At 38.1% G+C, this 18,358-nt stretch overlaps 1 protein-coding gene across 1 annotated transcript in view; it reads left to right on the forward strand.

Moving 5' to 3' along the window:
- The window catches only part of LOC308686988 (periodic tryptophan protein 2 homolog), a 44,426-nt gene that overhangs the window by 11,196 nt on the left and 14,872 nt on the right, over positions 1 to 18,358 (forward strand). The window contains exons 12-15 of the mRNA XM_081359146.1: positions 280 to 427; positions 1,517 to 1,667; positions 1,775 to 1,955; positions 13,334 to 13,481. Coding sequence (XP_081215272.1) covers positions 280 to 427; positions 1,517 to 1,667; positions 1,775 to 1,955; positions 13,334 to 13,481 — 628 coding nt within the window. The remainder of the gene's footprint in view (positions 1 to 279; positions 428 to 1,516; positions 1,668 to 1,774; positions 1,956 to 13,333; positions 13,482 to 18,358) is intronic.

Here is an 18,358-nt window from a genome sequence, read left to right on the forward strand (position 1 = left end):
AATTCAAAATCTCAGAAATGTAGAATATTACATGAAATCAATAAAAAAAAAAAAAAAAGATTTTAAATACAGAAATGTCAGCCCTCTGAAAAGTATAATCATGCATATGTATATAGTTATATATACTAAATATATTAGTTTCACCTTTTAATTTGAATTACTGAAATACACGAACTTTTGCACGATATTCTAATTTTTTGGGTTTCATCTGTGGATAGATCTATATTTCTGGGTACAGATTAAAAAATAAACTCTGTGTGCTAAACTCTGTTCTCTCAGATACCGGAACTTCCGTACCATGACATCACCACGACCAGCCCAGTTCTCCTCTCTGGCAGTGGACAGTAGTGGGGAGTTGGTGTGTGCAGGTTCTCAGGACTCCTTTGAGATCTTCCTTTGGTCCATGCAGACTGGACGACTGCTAGAGGTGTAATATCTTTTTTTTTTCTCCATACAGTTGTCAGATTATATCAATAAACAGCTTTTTTGTCTTTACATGGTGTAAAAATAGAAATGATACTGTAGTTATTGGTTAGCTAAACATTAGGTTTGAAATAAGGCCCTGATATACTCGCTGCAAAGTTCTTTTTCGTTCTTCGCTAGGGTAAAAAGAAGTTTGAAATATGTGAACAGCGATATTCTGTTAGCGAACATCCGGCGCCTCCCACACTGGTGAGAGCAGTGTATAGATGAATATGTAAATATGTGCTGCACGCTTTCTTCTCTTAACAAAATAAACACAACAAATTTGAGAAAACAGCAAGCATTTTAAAAAAAGCATAAGAATAGCATCAGATCATAACAACATGGAAAGCTCTGCAATTCACATGACGTTTATTTATGTATCGCTGTGTACTATAGATTGCTTACAATAGAAGGCACACTATGCAAGATTTGTACCTTAATTTAACAGCTTCGGCAGAGTCGACGAAGAAAGCGCGGTCGGAAGAGTCAAAGAAAAGAAAACGACGGCTTTGCGTGAGTGGTATTTACGACAGTAACGTTACATGCAAGTACTCCCACTGCGACTCTAGGGATCGCTGTTTGAGAAAAACGGAAACTGCATAGTGTGCCTTTAAAATCAAGCATCTTTACCATATTAAACATGAAAAACAGTGTCAGTGTCTCATTTCATCAGAAGTACAACTTCAGTTTCTTCTATAAAGCAGCTCTCCAGTGTGTTCATGTTTTCAATCATTCAAGGATTGAACAGGAGAAATTAATTATTGAATGAATGAATTATTACCTATTATGTAATCGCCACGGACCAATGGTAGTACAAAGGTGTTTACCAGTCATAGCGAACTTTTACGGCAAGCTGTTTTGAACTCCCAAAACAAACTCCATAGTCCATACAAAGTTCGGTTTGGACTGGTTTTGTTGGAAATGACGTTACTGAAATTTTTTGTTCACTTGAAGTACTCACTTGAAGCCTTACGTTTTTTGGCCCAGTGGGTCCATAATTTTCCGTCTAGGCCAAGAATTCAGTCCTTGTAACTCTTTATTGTTGGTGCAGGTGCTCAGTGGTCATGAGGGTCCGGTCAGCAACTTGTGCTTCAGCCCAGTCCAGTCTGTGCTTGCCAGTGTGTCATGGGACAAAACTGTCCGGCTGTGGGACATGCTAGACAGCTGGCAGACCAAAGAGACCCTGCGGCTCAACTCTGATGGTAAGTTCACAAAGTGACAGTTGATGTGAAACTATTCAGAAAGAAATAAAGCAGATGGATTGGAAAGAAAAGTTATTTTAAGATGTCTTGCACCTGTGCTCATTCAGGACTGGCTGTAACGTATCGTCCTGATGGTCAAGAGTTGGCAGTGGCCTGTCTGGATGGTGAGATCACATTCTGGAACCCTCAGACTGGAGGACAGACTGGCTGTGTTGTTGGCCGCCATGACCTGCAGATGGGACGTAAAGAGACAGACAAGATCACTGCTAAACAGTCTGCCAAGGGAAAGTAAGTCAGACAGTAGCAGATGAGCTTGGAAATGATCTCCAAATTGCTATTCTTTTATTCAGTACTCTAGGGGTTTAAATCTTTGGTGATCTAAAGGGACGGTCATATTACACTTTTCGGTCCATTAACTTCCATTTATACGTATGTGAATGCAGGAGACCGAAAATTCCGCAGCATTCCAAAATTCAAGCTTGGTGAACTCTCACCTGCAAATCTCTATCATGTGAAGACGTGTGACCAATAGAAGGTTGATATGTCACAGCTCGGCCTCTTTGCTTAAAAACGCAAATTATAAATCTGCAGAATTACCGCAAAGTGGAGGTATTTTGGATGTATTATATTCTGAACTGTTTTTTTTTTTATAAAGACGCAGCAGAGTGTGACATCATATTACGCCCGCTGCAGTGTCCATAGAAATTTTGCGTGCTCAGTCTAGTGTGACCACGACTTTTGCCACCCCCAAATTCTGTATAAAAATTGTGCATAAAAGCCATACTACACGCATAGAGAGTAGGGATGCACCGAAATGAAAATTATGGGCTGAAACCTGAATTCTGAATGCTCTTGGCCAAAAAGCAAAATGCTTTAAAAAAAAAAATCTTATTTTAAATTAGCTTATTTTTTAATAATTGTATTAAAGGTACAATATGTAAGAATTTTGCATTAAAATATCCCATAATCTCAAGGCCAGTGTTATATATTTTGTTAAGTTGATTACTTGCAATATCCCAAATGTTTCCAACTATTTTTAAATCGTGAGAAAATTGCGATTTTAACCAAGGAAACGGGGCGTTAGAGCAGGGGGGAGCTGGGAGTCGCCAGTCAATTGCGTCATATCCGCGTTACCCTCGGTTTCCGCTCGTACTGCGTGGAGTCCTGGACAAATGCGGAAGTTGTAGTTGTAGCGTCTATCAAGCAACACACGTTAGCTTGTTTCTTGCAGTCGTTATGGAACACAATTATTCTTTACCGATTGCAGCTGGTTCTGTCGACAAAGTATGCTTAATTTTATATTTTCCAAATGTAGCATTCGGTAATAGTTATGTTTATGTAAGGGAAGTATTATTGCTTTAGATTTGTGTTTAGTTCATTGACATTGTTTATCACGTCTGGTGTTTATGGCCATGTAAATAAATATAGCATGTGTTATACTTAAAGATTAATCAGTATTTTGGCAAATTATGTGGGTATGTTCGAATGTACTTTTACAACAATTGTTTAGAACACGTAAAACTGCGCCGCGTTATCACAACAATGAATTCGACATACAGTAACATCTATGATAACCAAGTTAGTATTAAACCTTACTTTTCTTGCGGTTAATTCATTTTAATGAAATAAAAGTATGATGAGGTTCAAGAGTCAGGAAGAAAGAAGACAGGGTCGGCGTGACTGGGACTCGTACTTTATTAAAATAAAGCAAAACAAACAAAAGTCGTGCTCAACGCGCATTAACCGAGGCAACCGCGACGGCACAAAACAGTTCAAAACGAGAGCTCGGATCCACCGGTTTTCTTTCTCTGCGTCCAATTTTCTCTTCAGTCTCTCTCTCGTTCCAGCGCGCGGTTCATAAGCGGTTTCTCCACGCGGATTACAGCAATAAGACACAGGTGTTCCTCATTTGCACTTGACCTACTTGCGTCCCGCTCGTCTCTTCTCTCTCTCATTACAGACCGCGCTGAACCACGTCCCCCTCGCCACAAAAAGCATGTCATTATAAAAATATAACTTGGCCTCATCCATGAACATGATTTTTCGATTCCCGTCTGACTGATTTACATCCACGGTGGAGTTGAAAACGACAGTTCCCATCATTCCACGCTCCTTCACATCGTCATCAAGCTACGCCGCTGTTGTTGTTTGGAATGTAGCGCCCTCTAGCGGCCAAAAAATTCTTGCATATTGTACCTTTAATATTAAATTGAAGTCTATAATGAAATTCAATCATTTTAATGATACTGAATTAAAAAAATACAAGCATATATTAGGGCTGTCACTTTTGTGAAAAAATCCTGTTCGATTTTTGAGACATAAGTGTTTATTGAATCGATTGTTAAATATGGGCAAATCCACGAACAGGCATTAGGACGAACGTAAAGAGGGCGCTTGAGATGCGCACAAGTCAGCAATATTCCTGTTGCTTTACTGGCGTGAAGTTTCGTGCACAATGACAAACAGGAGTGCAACATTCTTGAAAAACAATAAGCAGAGTGGACTGCCATAACATCAATGAAAAACATTACTGCAGGCTTCAATATGGCTGTGTTTACAGTTAGAAATGTCAAACAAATTCTGCCTACGTAGGCGATTGTTGACCGTAGCCCGAATCTGTATCTGTATGCATGACGAGACTGTCTGAATACCGGCAGAATTCACATTTTTGTAGTAAAAAGAGAAACATTATGCAGAAGTATAATTTGCTGTTATGTGTGTTTGTCAGAGTTGCTGTGTGACGCGCGTTCGCTGCGGGCGTATCGTGACGAGCTGGACTTGCTCCGAGAAAAGACCTTTAAAAACGATTCCCTATTTTCTTTTTCGAAATTTGTGTTGGTTGGTCCGATCGATTGTGCAATCGATTTTTGAACGTAAAGTGACAGCCCTAGCATATATAAAGGGCCCCTATTATGGATTTTTTTTAACCCCCTGAGGTTGGCTGTCGCGCCGGCGTGATAGGCTCGTTTTTTTCCGTATGAGTGCAAAAAAAAAAAAAAAAAAATATATATTTTTATCTTATATGCTTGTGTTATACATCAATCGATCCTGTTTAGTGTGTATTTTTTTTGTGTATGCTCATAATAAAAACAAAGTGTTGTGCTTTTTGCCAAATAAAGAAAAATAAACATGATGCGAGTTCTGCCTACTCTCCGTCAGTGAAGTCAATTCTGAAACGCGTCCGAAAATGAACTGTAACTCAGCGAATACTCAGTCAAACAGGCATACAGTCACACAGGCATGAAGCTTGAATTTTCTTCTTTTAAATGAAGTAATTTTTATGAAAAACAAATATTCACAGTTTATGTAATATGTATGCAAAGAGAGAGATGTCAGTCGTTCTCATCTCAGCTAATTAAGTTTTAATGTGCTCCGCCCACGGAGAGCGCGCGCTATTCAAACGCAAATGTGAGGCGATCCAAACAAACCTGTGAAACGCCCACATCAGCTGGATAACACACACCGCGAGTTCACTTTCAGACTTATGTACTTTACGATGCTGTGAGGAATAATACTATCTTGATAATAATCCTGCAAAAATTTACCTCAGAAGTTCTGGAAGTATCATTTCGAGGAGCAAACGGATCCCGCTGAGGAATTAGGTCAGTTCTGTTTGCTTTGTTCTAATCTGAATGAATGAACGCACAGATGCGTGCTGTTGTGGAGCTACTACAGCTGGCAAAAATACTGTTTAAATAATATGAATCGCGTTTGAATGAATGAACGCACAGATGCGCGCTGTTGTGGAGCTACTACAGCTGGCAAAAATACTGTTTAAATAATATGAATCGCGTTTGAATGAATGAACGCAAAGATGCGTGCTGTTGTGGAGCTACTACAGCTGGCAAAAATACTGTTTAAATATGAATTGCGTTTCTGTGAATGAATGAACGAACGAACGCACAGATGCGTGCTGTTGTGGAGCTACTACAGCTGGCAAAAATACTGTTTAAATAATATGAATCGCGTTTGAATGAATGAACGCACAGATGCGTGCTGTTGTGGAGCTACTACAGCTGGCAAAAATACTGTTTAAATATGAATTGCGTTTCTGTGTATGAATGAATGAACGAACGAATGCACAGATGCGCGCTGTTGTGGAGCTACTACAGCTGGCAAAAATACTGTTTTAATATGAATCGCGAATACAAAGAAAGATTACACTGGAAATATTGTTACAATTTTAAATGTTGTTGTAATTGTATAACCTTAATTGTATATAAAAAAAAAATATATATATATAAGGATAGATGTAAACAAAATCTTAAAAGGTCATTATAAGCCTTCTCTTTAAATAATTTTATTATGCTTTATTAGTGACACATTTGGGAAGAGAATATATTCCAAATCTGAAAATACAGTATGAGAACAATTAACTGCACAATTACTAGAAATGTTTACCTTGGATATTGTACAATTTGCAAGCAAAATTTGTGGAAAAAAACAACAAACCAGTTATATATTGTCCTTGCATTTTTGTGGCTCATTCACACACCTGAATGAAAGGCTCATTACGTATGCAGCCTCATTATGCGGGCCCCATTGACTCCACAGGTGTGAATCACGCCCACCCGCATATGGCCTTTCCAAACAAAAAGTGTTTTACAAGATTTAAATCAATGTATTGTGTTATGTGAATGATTAGGCAGGATGATTTTCACATAATTTTGAAGAAAAAATTCTAGGCAACGTCATCCATTTGTCAAAAGTCTTATTTACATATATTTAGAATGTGTTTTATGGCCTTATTTCAGAAACTTTAGTTTTTTGTTTTTGAAAAAACCATGCATAAACATTATTCTATCAAAAATACAAACATGTACATGCAAGTTGTTCATATATTATGGTAGCCCTGTTTGTGCTAAATAGAGTGAATTTACACCTTTGCCATTAATATGTTTATAAGCAACTGGAAAAAGCACAAATGTCAGGGCATGTCAGAACATCTCAAGGACCCCAAAAACCCCTCAGACCCCAGAGGGTTAAATTACCTTTCATGTAGTGTGTAACATTAGCCTGATGTCGTCATACTCCGATTCTAGTCCGAATATGAATCTGATACTGCTCCATTGGGCTGTGATTAAGGGGCGTGTTTCAACCGAACTAGGAAAGAAAATGCCTCTGCACTCAATTGGATAGACCTACAACCAATCAGAGCAACGGAGTAAATGACGTATGTTCTTCAATCATCTTTCCGATCGACAAGTGCCTTGATCGCGGTTCTCTGTTCCTCTTTTAAAATGAATGTGCTGTCGATATCTTCTATAACAGACGCGATGGCGGAGTCTACACATGTTTCATAAACAAAGTTCGGGGGGAGCACATTCAAATAATCAATCCAATCAACTTGTTATCAAACAATTATCATGTCTACCCTATCAGCATGAGAGGAAGCATATATATATTCTCTGTCAACTCACCTAACATTCCTTGACAGTTTTCAGCATCCCTCCACCACCCCGACTCCTCACTCTTGGCTTGTTCTTCCACAGCCAAGAATGCGGGGGGGAGTACTTTGGACAACACGCCAAATATGCATTTATTCTATCTGACTTATTTGTAAGCATGAACTCGTGAAATCTCAATTCTCCAGTGGTCATCTTTGTTGTAAACAAATTCATCCCAAACGCTCTTTGGTGACGTGGATGATTACGTTACTGTTGATTAGGGTGGTCCTTATCAAGTCCAATTTTTCTTTTTTTGCAAAATGTTAGTGTCTTAACCTTTTAAACTGTTCCTTTTAACTTCAAAATTAGAAATATGCAAAAATGTTGACAAAAAAAAAAGATATTTAGAGGTAGCTCAATCATGTGAAAGATTGCCTATGTTGCCTCTGGGGTCTGAGCTGTTTTCTGGGCCCTGGAGATGTTCTGACATGCTCTGACATTTGTGCTTATTTCTGTTACTTGTGACATTTTCATGGCTAAAGTCTAATTACACTGTATTCAGCACAAACTCTGCTACAATATTATATCAGCAGCATGTATGTAAAAGTTTGTAGTTTTGAGATAATGACATTTATGCGTGGTTTGTGAAAATACCAAAAAAAATTGTCACTGAAATAAGGTCATGAAACCCATACTGATTATTATACTTTTGACTTCTGAGCAACCTTGCACAAAGAATGAGGAGATTTAAAAAATAATGGCTTTTTGATTGTTTGGATTAATTTACAACACAACATAATCCAAATATACACAACAAATGACAAAAAATCACACTATTGAAAACAATGATCCAAAGACAGAGACCTTTGTGCCATTCCTAAAAACATTGTACATACCTTTCATTTCCAAGGTGTTTGATTTTCACTTTACCATGTTCATGTACAGAGACTCATGTGAATGTTGAAGTCAGCAGGACTCAGTGGTATCTGGTCCCTGAAAGAAATAAAAAGTGAACATACTGATATCAAGAGAAACTATTGGGAATATAGTTCTAAAATTTATTGGGAATAAATTTGAGATTTTTCTGGTTAAAATTGCTTTTTAAAATTCACAGAATACACACACACACAAATGTTTCCAACAATATATAATATAATGAACACCAGGTTTGTTGTGCCTGGTAAGCATAGTAGGCTATGCACAGTGCTGCATAAAATAATAATAACAATAACCTATAGCAGCATATACATCTTCCAAAAGATTTCAGTAACAACTACGCTAGAGAAAAATATATTGATTATCATATGTTACTTCAAATGTTTCCATTCGTTATGATGATATGAAATGAGATAATAGTAAAAACATGAAGCCTTTGTTTGGTGCGTTTTGCTTTTCAAACGCGATCGCGCTCCAAATATGATACATTCAAAACCAGAGCTCACAAAATATGAAACATTATGGTTACCATATTATACATATCTACGTTTGAGCAGATATCCACAAACACAGTAACAGTAAACACGGGTCTAAATATTATAATATTCACCATATATCTAGCAACAGTTCATCTGCAATGTGAAGTTTATGCAACAATAACATAAACTAATAAGTACGAATTTCTTACCTTACATCTTTCTTGTCTTCAAATCGTGTTCTTCTTCTTCTGAGGTAAATCCAATGTAAGCTCACAGCACGTCTTTCAAACTCGACGAAAAGCAGAGACTTGTGAAGTTTTTTGGTGCTTTGTTTTTGAGGTAACGAGCGCGTTCGCGTTTCATGTGGAGATTTGCATGTGAATATCTTTTGCGCGAGTGGGCGTGGTCAAATTAAAAATAATTAGCAAGCGCGTGAGAAGCTGGACATCTTGTTGGTTTTATACAAATTACTTAAACAGAGAATATTTGTTTTCAGTTTGAATCCGATCATTTAAAAGTACACACTTAAATCTGTATAAAGGTATATGGCTCATAAATGTGGGACAAGTATTCGCTGAGTTTTGTTTCAGTTTATAGACGTGCTCAAGAAAAAAAAGTTCACCGCGACGGAGAGGCGGAACGCACACCCTGTTTATTTTCTTTATTTTACAAAAGCACAATGTTTTGATTCGATTGTAAGTGGACACATACAAAAGTAGAAATATCACAGATTCTTTTTTCATATTTCTTTTTTCTGTATGACCATAAATGACTGAGAAATTTAAGTTTATTGTACTACTATGTGAAGAAAATCCAACAAAACGCGCCGGCGCGTTTGTCGACCTCAGAGGGTTAAGCTGTGCGGTGTTATTGTGATATGCAAGTAATATTAAAAGTTGCTGCAAATGAACTACTGTACATTTTATTGAAATCAGAGCAACACTGACATGACAACAATGACAACAATCTCAAAAAAGCACAAAGTTTTCAACAATCCCTCATTTCTGATGCTCAGCAGCCAGTGTTGACTTTTTGCAGTCTGGATAGATCCGTCAGTGATCTTCCACCGCATGGAGAAACTGCAATTGTTCTTCAGAGTGTGTGAGATAGCCACTGTATTCTTGAATCAGAGCCACTCCTCTCTCGGCGTGATCATTGACTACTTTCATTGCATGGTTGCCTGTGCCTCCTGATAATATGCTTGATTTGGCCAAAGTTCCGGGTCAATTTCAAGGATCGTAATGTAATTTTTTAAACCAAAAAATGTGCTCTAAACCCAAACAATAACCAAGGTGATCATCAATAGAAATATGTATTGATTCCACCAGGAAAGGTAAATCTGCTAAACCGGGTCATGGATGGATTAATTTGGATTTAGTTTCTACAATAAGTAAACTGAGATATGTATCTAAAATACATATTTAGGAATATATGGTGCATTAGATGCTTTTATGGAGATTTTTTTGGAATTTTACTAGCCAGGTACAATACCAAATCAAATGATCTGTTTTTACGAAAATCATCAAAATCTCAGAAAGTTTAAAGCTATTGAGCTACCAGTAATTGTTACTGCCATAAAAATTGGCATGCTGTATTTCCTTATATAAAGGAACAATTTGAAGGGTTAATAGCATGACAATTGGATTCTTTAAAAATAAGGACCACCCTACTGTTGATCATCTGTCCATCATCGTATAAAGCCCGCCCTGATAATTTGATTTGTCCGAACAGCTCTGGTTCGAGCATAATTACTCCACAACGGATCAAGTCCAGACTGAACTTCCTGACCTCAAATGTTGTGGGCGGTACTAAGTTCGGCTGGCATCCAGGCTAGTGTAACATAGCTCTAAGTGAATGAAAACATCCTGCAAAATTTTAAATCTGAAAGTGCACCGTATATAAAGTTATTGTCTTTCAAAAGTAAGAGTCGACTCTTGAGTCAATTAAATGAATGGTTTTTCAAACGAGTCATAAGCTGTTTCGTTGTGACGTCAAGATGAAACATTAGCATATTGCGCACGCAAACAGCAGGGAAAACTTGGACGCCCTCAAACCGTCAGCTGATTCCTGTGAATACTGGATAGCATCATGTTGAGGAGAAGCTGTGCTCTACAATAGGGGTGTGCCGGTTTCAGAATTGGTGATGACGGTTATGACGTGAGTCAAATGTGACGGTTCATAACATAACCGTCGGCCGGGGGGGGGGCGCGTTGCTAAGGTCGTCTGTTATAGGACAACTTAGTTTGAATAAACGAGCAGACACTGATTAGCTACTTGGTCGCCTATTAAACAAATAAAATTAATATCTCATCCGCACCAATGTGTTTTTTTTTTTTTTTTTTTAAAAGCCGCACCCGCCCGCCATCCGCTGATTGTTTTGCGGTCTATGGACGACGCAATGCTCTGCTGATGCGAGCCGCAAGAAAGCCCTTGTCTGTTCTAGAAAGGATGCAGCAAAGATATTTAATGCTAATGTATGAGGCATAGGCCTACGCTGAGTTTCATTCATTTACGATGAGATGCGCTCTAGTTCACAATGAAATGCAATGCAAGTGAACGCGGCGCGCCCGCGCCTGCATGTCGCGGTTATTATATTGTCTACTATGTTTTCTTTTTATTTATTACATAGGCTACATGAAATTGGTTGATGAAACATTTATTAAAATTAAGATACAATTTGTACAAAACGAAATTCGTTTTAAAGAAAGGCTTTCTACAAAGCAAAACTTAATGAAGTGGTAAAAATCATGTCTGATGATTTACAAAACAAAACTTCATTAAGTGGTAAAAACTATGTCTCCTGAAATATTGTGCATCTTATGATCCAATCTTTTATTACAATTGTTTTTTGAGCTAAAATGTAATACACATCATATATACACACACTGTATATGTTTCGTTTAATCAAACATGTTTGGGGCCAGTCAAGGGCTAAACTGCACGATCACGGTAATGATACATTTGTTATTATTGCAAATGTTTATTGCTAATGTTTATTATTGCAAATGTTTTTCCTTTGTTTAATAAATCTCATAATGATGGCACATCACTATATCATAGTCGTAGCTTTTATCTCAAATGATTGGCGGTCAGTCAGGGGGTAGCCTACTTGGCAAAGAATCAAATACAGTTGGAAACGACGTAGATCACTAATAACACAGACTGTTAACAATTGTTTTTAATTAGTATTTAAACATTCTCTATGATAAATTTTTTTTTGTAAAAAATATTTTAATAACACGGTTTTGGCGGTTATAGAGTTCTAATGACGGTGTTCAACTATAACCGTCGGTCTCACGGTTATATACTAACCGTCACACCCCTACTCTACAATGTGAAGGTAAAGCCAGCTTTTTTCACTGCCCAAGGACAAACATGTGAAGAATCAGTGGTTAAAACTCATCTTTACCACGATACTACAGCAGTATAATCCTAAACTTTTGCTGTGTTCCCTTTATTTTACTGACAGACGACTGCTTCTCAAATCTCGGGAGTTCAATCCAGGATTCGCAAACCGCTTGCTCTTGAAAGATGATGTTCAAAATACTTAGTTTTGAGTTTTATATTGTGTATGTCTCCTGCTTCTTGCTAACTCACATTATTACGGTCTTACTGAAATACTTCTGCTGATCAGTTGTGGACCACTATTACCTAAAACTGTGTATATTAATGCAGATCGTCTGTTGTTCTCACTACTTTGAGGAAAGATTAAACATGGAGCAAGATTTGTTTTACCCACGTTTGTTACATCAGTCATTCACGCTAGAGCTCGGCTAATGTATGCATTGTTATTGATAATTTCCACATGTTCACCACAATAAATTAGAAAAATACTCTGTAAATAAATAAGTAGGCCTATAAGTATAATAATCGGTTTGTTGATGGACATGCACTTGTTAATGCTGATGGTGAGGAATTACAGTTGCAACATCTCATTCAATGTACCTCAAACTGAGTAGTGTATCACTGAGAAACACTGAGTCCTGCTCGAGTCGTCCTTATGATGGAGGTTCTGGTTGAATGAATTCTTCCAATGTTTCATCATTGGACTCGCGCTCGCATTGATATGGTAAAATCAACGTCATTGTTCGCTCTCGTGTTTAGTTTACGGTGTAGGAAGCCTCAGGACACGCAGAGCTGACGTTATGGCAGGTAAACCAATCACAACAGACTGCGCTGTCTGGCCAATCAGAGCAGAGTAGCTCGCAGAAAGGAGGGATTTAGAGAGACTGATTCATCTGACGAGTCGTTTGAGAATCATTGAAAATGTGGTGATGTGCAAATGTATATTATGAGAAAATTAAACCGTTTTTTGATCTTTGATGCATGTAAACCTGTCATAGGAGTCTCCAAAACAACATTAGGGAACTTTGAAATAGCATAATAGGGGCACTTTAACACATACATGTCTTTTAAACAAATCTTTTAATATCTACTGAACATTTAATTTCACAAATCTTGCAGACTTGCTCAAATCCAGCTGTCAGATCTTCTGAAGTGCACATTTGTTGCCTGCATGAACGTGTTACTTTGCATGTGACAGTCTGTCTGTGTGAATTGAATGTGTACAGGGGAGTTCAGCTTCACTTGAGCAACAAACTTTAAACCCTTGATTTCAAAGAATGCTGCGCTATATTCAGTTGCCACTGTTTGGCTCTTGGTCATGGTGCAAAGGACCCTAGGGTGATTTTACTCCGAACCCTCCCTTTAAAGTTTGTCGATCGTATTGCTTTGTGACTCCCTGAATTAACAACAGCATGAATTCTGAGGTGCCTAAATATTTCCACCCCAAATAAACTTTTTACCCTTCTGAACCTATGTGTATGTAAAAATTAATCACATATTTCCTCTAACTGATTTGTAGGTCCTTCACCTCCTTGTGCTACTCTGCGGATGGTGAATCGATCCTTGCAGGTGGACAGTCAAAGTTTGTGTGCATTTATAACATCAAGGAACAAATCCTGAAGAAGAAGTTTGAGATCTCCTGTAATCTCTCTCTGGACGCTATGGAGGTACTTGCTTGTTTGTACTCAGATCTAGACATAACAAAACTGCTATTTGGATCATATTAAGAGGATTTCTTGAGTAAATTAGTTTATTAATTAGGGATGCACCAATACTACTTTTTCCAGAACGAGTCCAATACCAGTACTTTCATTTTTGGTACTCGCCGATACTGATACCATATAACCAATACCTGTATTTTCACTGCATTTGTAATTGTTAAATATTGGTAGAGAAACCAAAAGAATATAAATCATATTAGTATTCACATAAAATATATTGGCTTAATTTGTTCAAATAAATATTTCCTTTTCCTTCAGTTATTTTCATGCTTAATTAAGCCTGCTAAAATGTATTGTATGAGCTGCTTCTTCATTTTATTGCTCTATCATATTTTATCTTTCATTTAGCAGTACAGCACATATTTAGAGCAGCTCCAGAAGGGCTCAGTGCTGAGGATTGGGTCAGTGGTATACATGTTTAGACACCAGTGATTCCAATTTTGATACTACAACAAAAACTACAGTAATCAATCAAATGTGAAAAAAAGCCTGCATAGCCTATTCATTACTGAATAAATGTAATTTTCAATTTTTTAATTTTTGTAAATCTTAACTTTTTTGTGAAGTTTCAAAAGGTAGCCTATTTAGTCAAGAGCAGTGAGTAATTTATTTGTTACAGCATCAGGTTTATAAGACTGCTGCCCCTTTAAGACCGAACGTACGAACCCTATTTGAATATACTGTCTATGTTCACTTGAATTCGCCAGAACAAGCAAGAGACGTGAAAGACAATTCAATTCAGTATTTGCGCTGAGACGCTGGTTTTCGGGGGGGGGGCGCGCTTTGAATGTTTGCGTTAATCGAACTTCTTGACTTGCACATGTCCTGTAAATTAATAATGTAGGGAATCGCTCGTTATACATAAATTAAATCAGGTAACAGTCAGTGTCAGTTAACGTTAATAATAAGCTACAAGCTTCGTTTTACTTTCTTTGCCATTGACATCCGACTGAACTACAAACTTTCCACTGACGTCAGTGAAAAAAGGATGCGCTCGACCAGCTCACGCGTCTGTGCCGCTGCCTGCTCAATCCACTGCGCGTTTTTCTCTTTATTAGCTCGCGCACCACAGCTATGTGTTACTATATTTTGTGTAATATTCCACTAATAACTTACTTCATAGACAGCCTTCTTTCTTTTTTTATCCCCTTTATACGGTTTCCTTTTCTGGACACAAGTGTACAAACGCTGCGTAGTATCGGTTGTTGGTACCGGAGAATTTTTATGGGTACATGACATGAGCTCAGTATAGTCTAATAATTAACTTATTAAAGTGGTCATAAAGTCATCTTTTGACATAATAGGTAATTGTGTGATTAAAAACATACTGTAAGTTTTGGAACTCGGAAGGTTAGGTCCTTGTTAGTCCAAAAACGGCATTTATTGAAACCAAGCTCTGAAAATGATTGTTTTCCACTTCTAGTTTTTATTACATAATAGATGAATACAAAGGATGCATTCAAAGGATTCCTAATTAGGGATGTGTGCAACAACTAATTTAATTACGTTTAAATGAAAATTTTGCGGCTAGTCTAACCCCACCCCTGAATACAGTCGATATGATCCATTTGAAATAATTACTTAATCTATGAACAGTCAAATCCCATACTGAATGCCGCTAAAAATAGGTCAGATACATGTGACGAGCTTGCCTCGCATTATTACCTAGTTCTGGCATGAAACTTGATGGCACAGGCTGATAGCACTTTAACTCAGTGTTTCGCAACCAGTGGGTTGCGACCCGGATCATTCTATAGGGGGTCGCGAGACTTTCTCTGTGTTCTCGGTGTTACACCGGTCGATCCGATTGAGTCTGTTTTACTGCCCTCACCATGTGTACTTATACATAGCTATGCAGCAAGCTTAACACTCCTCCAAAAAGTACCCAAGACAGAGCTGACTTCAAGTGCATTTAATGGAAGCGGTGTAAAACTGCAAAGAACAAGACGTTTATCCTCATCTGTGTAAGATTAATAAGGGAATTAAGATCAATATAACTCAAAGGGGATTGAATTACAGGGAAGAACCGAATTATTATGCAAATTATTCAGAATTAATATTTAACACTTTATCAACTATTCGTCCACCGATAAGTTGAGATTAGGGTATTTATCAATTCTGGACAGAATATTATCCCGTGGCCTACGGTAATAATATCATAAAGTTATGATAACTGATTAATATGAGCAAGGTAGCAAAATCTTTTTAGTTTAAGGCAGTAACTTGTAAGCACACAGCACAAGACGCTTGTATGTAAAATCAACCAAGACTTTATTGAACTACTCTAATACACACAAACTAAACTAACACGAAAACACACAAACATTCATTCAAACAGTGACAGAGAGTGATGTTATTAACGGAGTGTGAATGGAGTCCCAAATGTCTAGCGTTAGACACTATTTCTTGACCGCAACCTGAGAGAATCAAACTACTAGCACTTTAATCTTAGTTCGTTTTCTTAATAAGATTTGCACCAGTTCACTTCAGCCAGAATTAGGAGAATTGTGTACTTGCGTTTAGATGCTCCTGAGCGCGTGCGTTCCCTGTGACGAAGTTGCTGGAGAGGGAATCTCTTCGGCGCTGATTGGCTGGCAGTCGGTCGATGATGCGTTCTGAGGGACAGCACTCGATGGTGAGTGGTTGGTTGGCTTTGCCGGGTGACGCTTCGTTCGCGGGATTTCCTGGATTGCGGGTTGCTATGCAACGGAGTTGGGTCTGGAGCGACTCTGAGAGGGGTTCCTTTGACGAAGTTCAGCGAAGGATCTTACGGAAGAGTTGATGAGTTTTGCGTGAGCTCTTGGTGGTTTGAAGAGTATGTAAGCATACACGCTGGACGATGGAAAGGTCAGCGAGAGCAAAAGTCACTGCAAAAGCGAGGCACAAGGCAGGCAAAAAGCAAGGCAAAAGCAACGCATAGGTGCTTGTCATTGGGTTATAAGCGTGTCCATCTGACCCGTCCTTCCTAGTGCGACAGCCAATCAGATATTGTCTTGGGCGGGACCTACGCCCCGATCTCCGGTTCTTGCATGTAATTAGCGTAAAGTCCACATGATCACGTGTGCCCAAACTCCTGAGAGTTTAGTTAAACGCTTTAATAAGTAAACTTAATAGTTTAAATATGGTGCATCCTACACACATCTACTTTATATCAAAATTCTAGAAATCATTTACCCAATATGGTGCATCCTACACACATCTACTTTATATCAAAATTCTAGAAATCATTTACCCATCAAGTAGGTACCAAAATACATATACTTCCCATAGTTGAGGTGGGAGTAAATAAGGATTTAGCTGTGATAAGTGTTTAACACACAAAATTAACTTGAGTAATATAAAGCATACATACTACAGAGAATACGCATGTATGAGGCAACTTCTGGTGATTAGTTCCTATAACTGAGGTAAAAAACCTTACAAATAGGCTGTAATGAAAGTTAAACACACAGAAAGAACTCCACAGGTTACATAAAATATACATGATACTTAAGATATATGTGAGGTAAATACTGGTGATCAGTTCAGCTTATTGGAAGCAATTTTGAGACCGTTGTTTGTATTAAACCACAAGTGGGTTAATTTCAGTCTATTGGTTTTGGAGACAAAAAGTCTCTGGAATTTACAACTGCAGAAAGGGGGGTGTCCCCTGGTTGAGGGTTTCTGGTGATTCTGGGCCATAAGAATGCTTTAGCATCCTTCGTTTCCTGATAAGGCTGTGGATTTATGCATTGGGGTCACCACAGGGTTTCTTGGCCATTTGGTCGTAAGTTTGGGGAACAAAGGAATCTTTTCCTGCTGTCCTGGCATCGCTGGTTTGAGATTAGACACGCACAAAAAGGGGAAGGGGGGGTGACATCTCCTTTAGCCATCTCGGCACCATGACTGTGTTTTATGACTTACTAATGGTTCACTAGGGAATCGTTCCGAACTGTGGAATGTGGTGTTGGTTTCATATGACATGGACTGTTCAAGGATAATCCTACATCTGATACATCCATTTTCAAATATAGATAGCATAGCATACATAATAGCATAGACAACATTCCAATAGTTCAAATTGTACACGCATCTAACATCTTCAAATACAACATCACAATATGACAAACACCAAATAACTTGCATAAAATTGATTTTAGAAAACACTTAAATGCCTTTTCAAGAGTGAAGTATGAATGGAGATGGAAATCATCTGTGTGCTCTCTCAAATACCTGACAACAAAATGGCTGAACAGCACATGCTCTACTTAAATAGGGCACATTACCTCTAGGGGTCGCTAAATTGCGAACTGTTAACGTTGCGAACAGCATAGCTCGATTCAAATGAAATTTAGATCGGATTGAAAGGGGTGGATTTTCTAATCCGATCGAGAGAACATGTAAACAATTGATCAGACTGCGCATGTGCAATGGCGTTGAAATAGTGTAATGACGTATGACGCGCTGATCGAGCTGTTCTTCCTGTTAAATAAAGTGTCATATAAATGAGTGTCCCGTCATTATAAAATTCTCCTTTCACTCAGCGTCTGAAGTGGAGCAGGACAACGTCCCAGCAGTCCTTGTTTTGGATTCCAATTTTTACTGCGTGATCAAAATAAGCAGCATGCCACAACGGTTCATATGCTCTTTGGCTCCAAATTATGACCAGAAATGGATAAATATTAAGTCTGCTGGCTAAAACAAATAAAGAACCAATGTAAGAGAATAGTTAATATGAGCAAACAGTGGGAAACTCTGTATATGTGTGCAGTGTGCGCATGTCAATAAAAACAAAATTAGGAAAAGGCTGACGGCAGCTAGCTAGTTTGTGTGCGACACTACGA

The sequence above is a fragment of the Scardinius erythrophthalmus genome (assembly GCF_964197995.2).
Source record: "Scardinius erythrophthalmus genome assembly, chromosome: 1".
In the NCBI taxonomy this organism is placed as follows: domain Eukaryota; kingdom Metazoa; phylum Chordata; class Actinopteri; order Cypriniformes; family Leuciscidae; genus Scardinius; species Scardinius erythrophthalmus.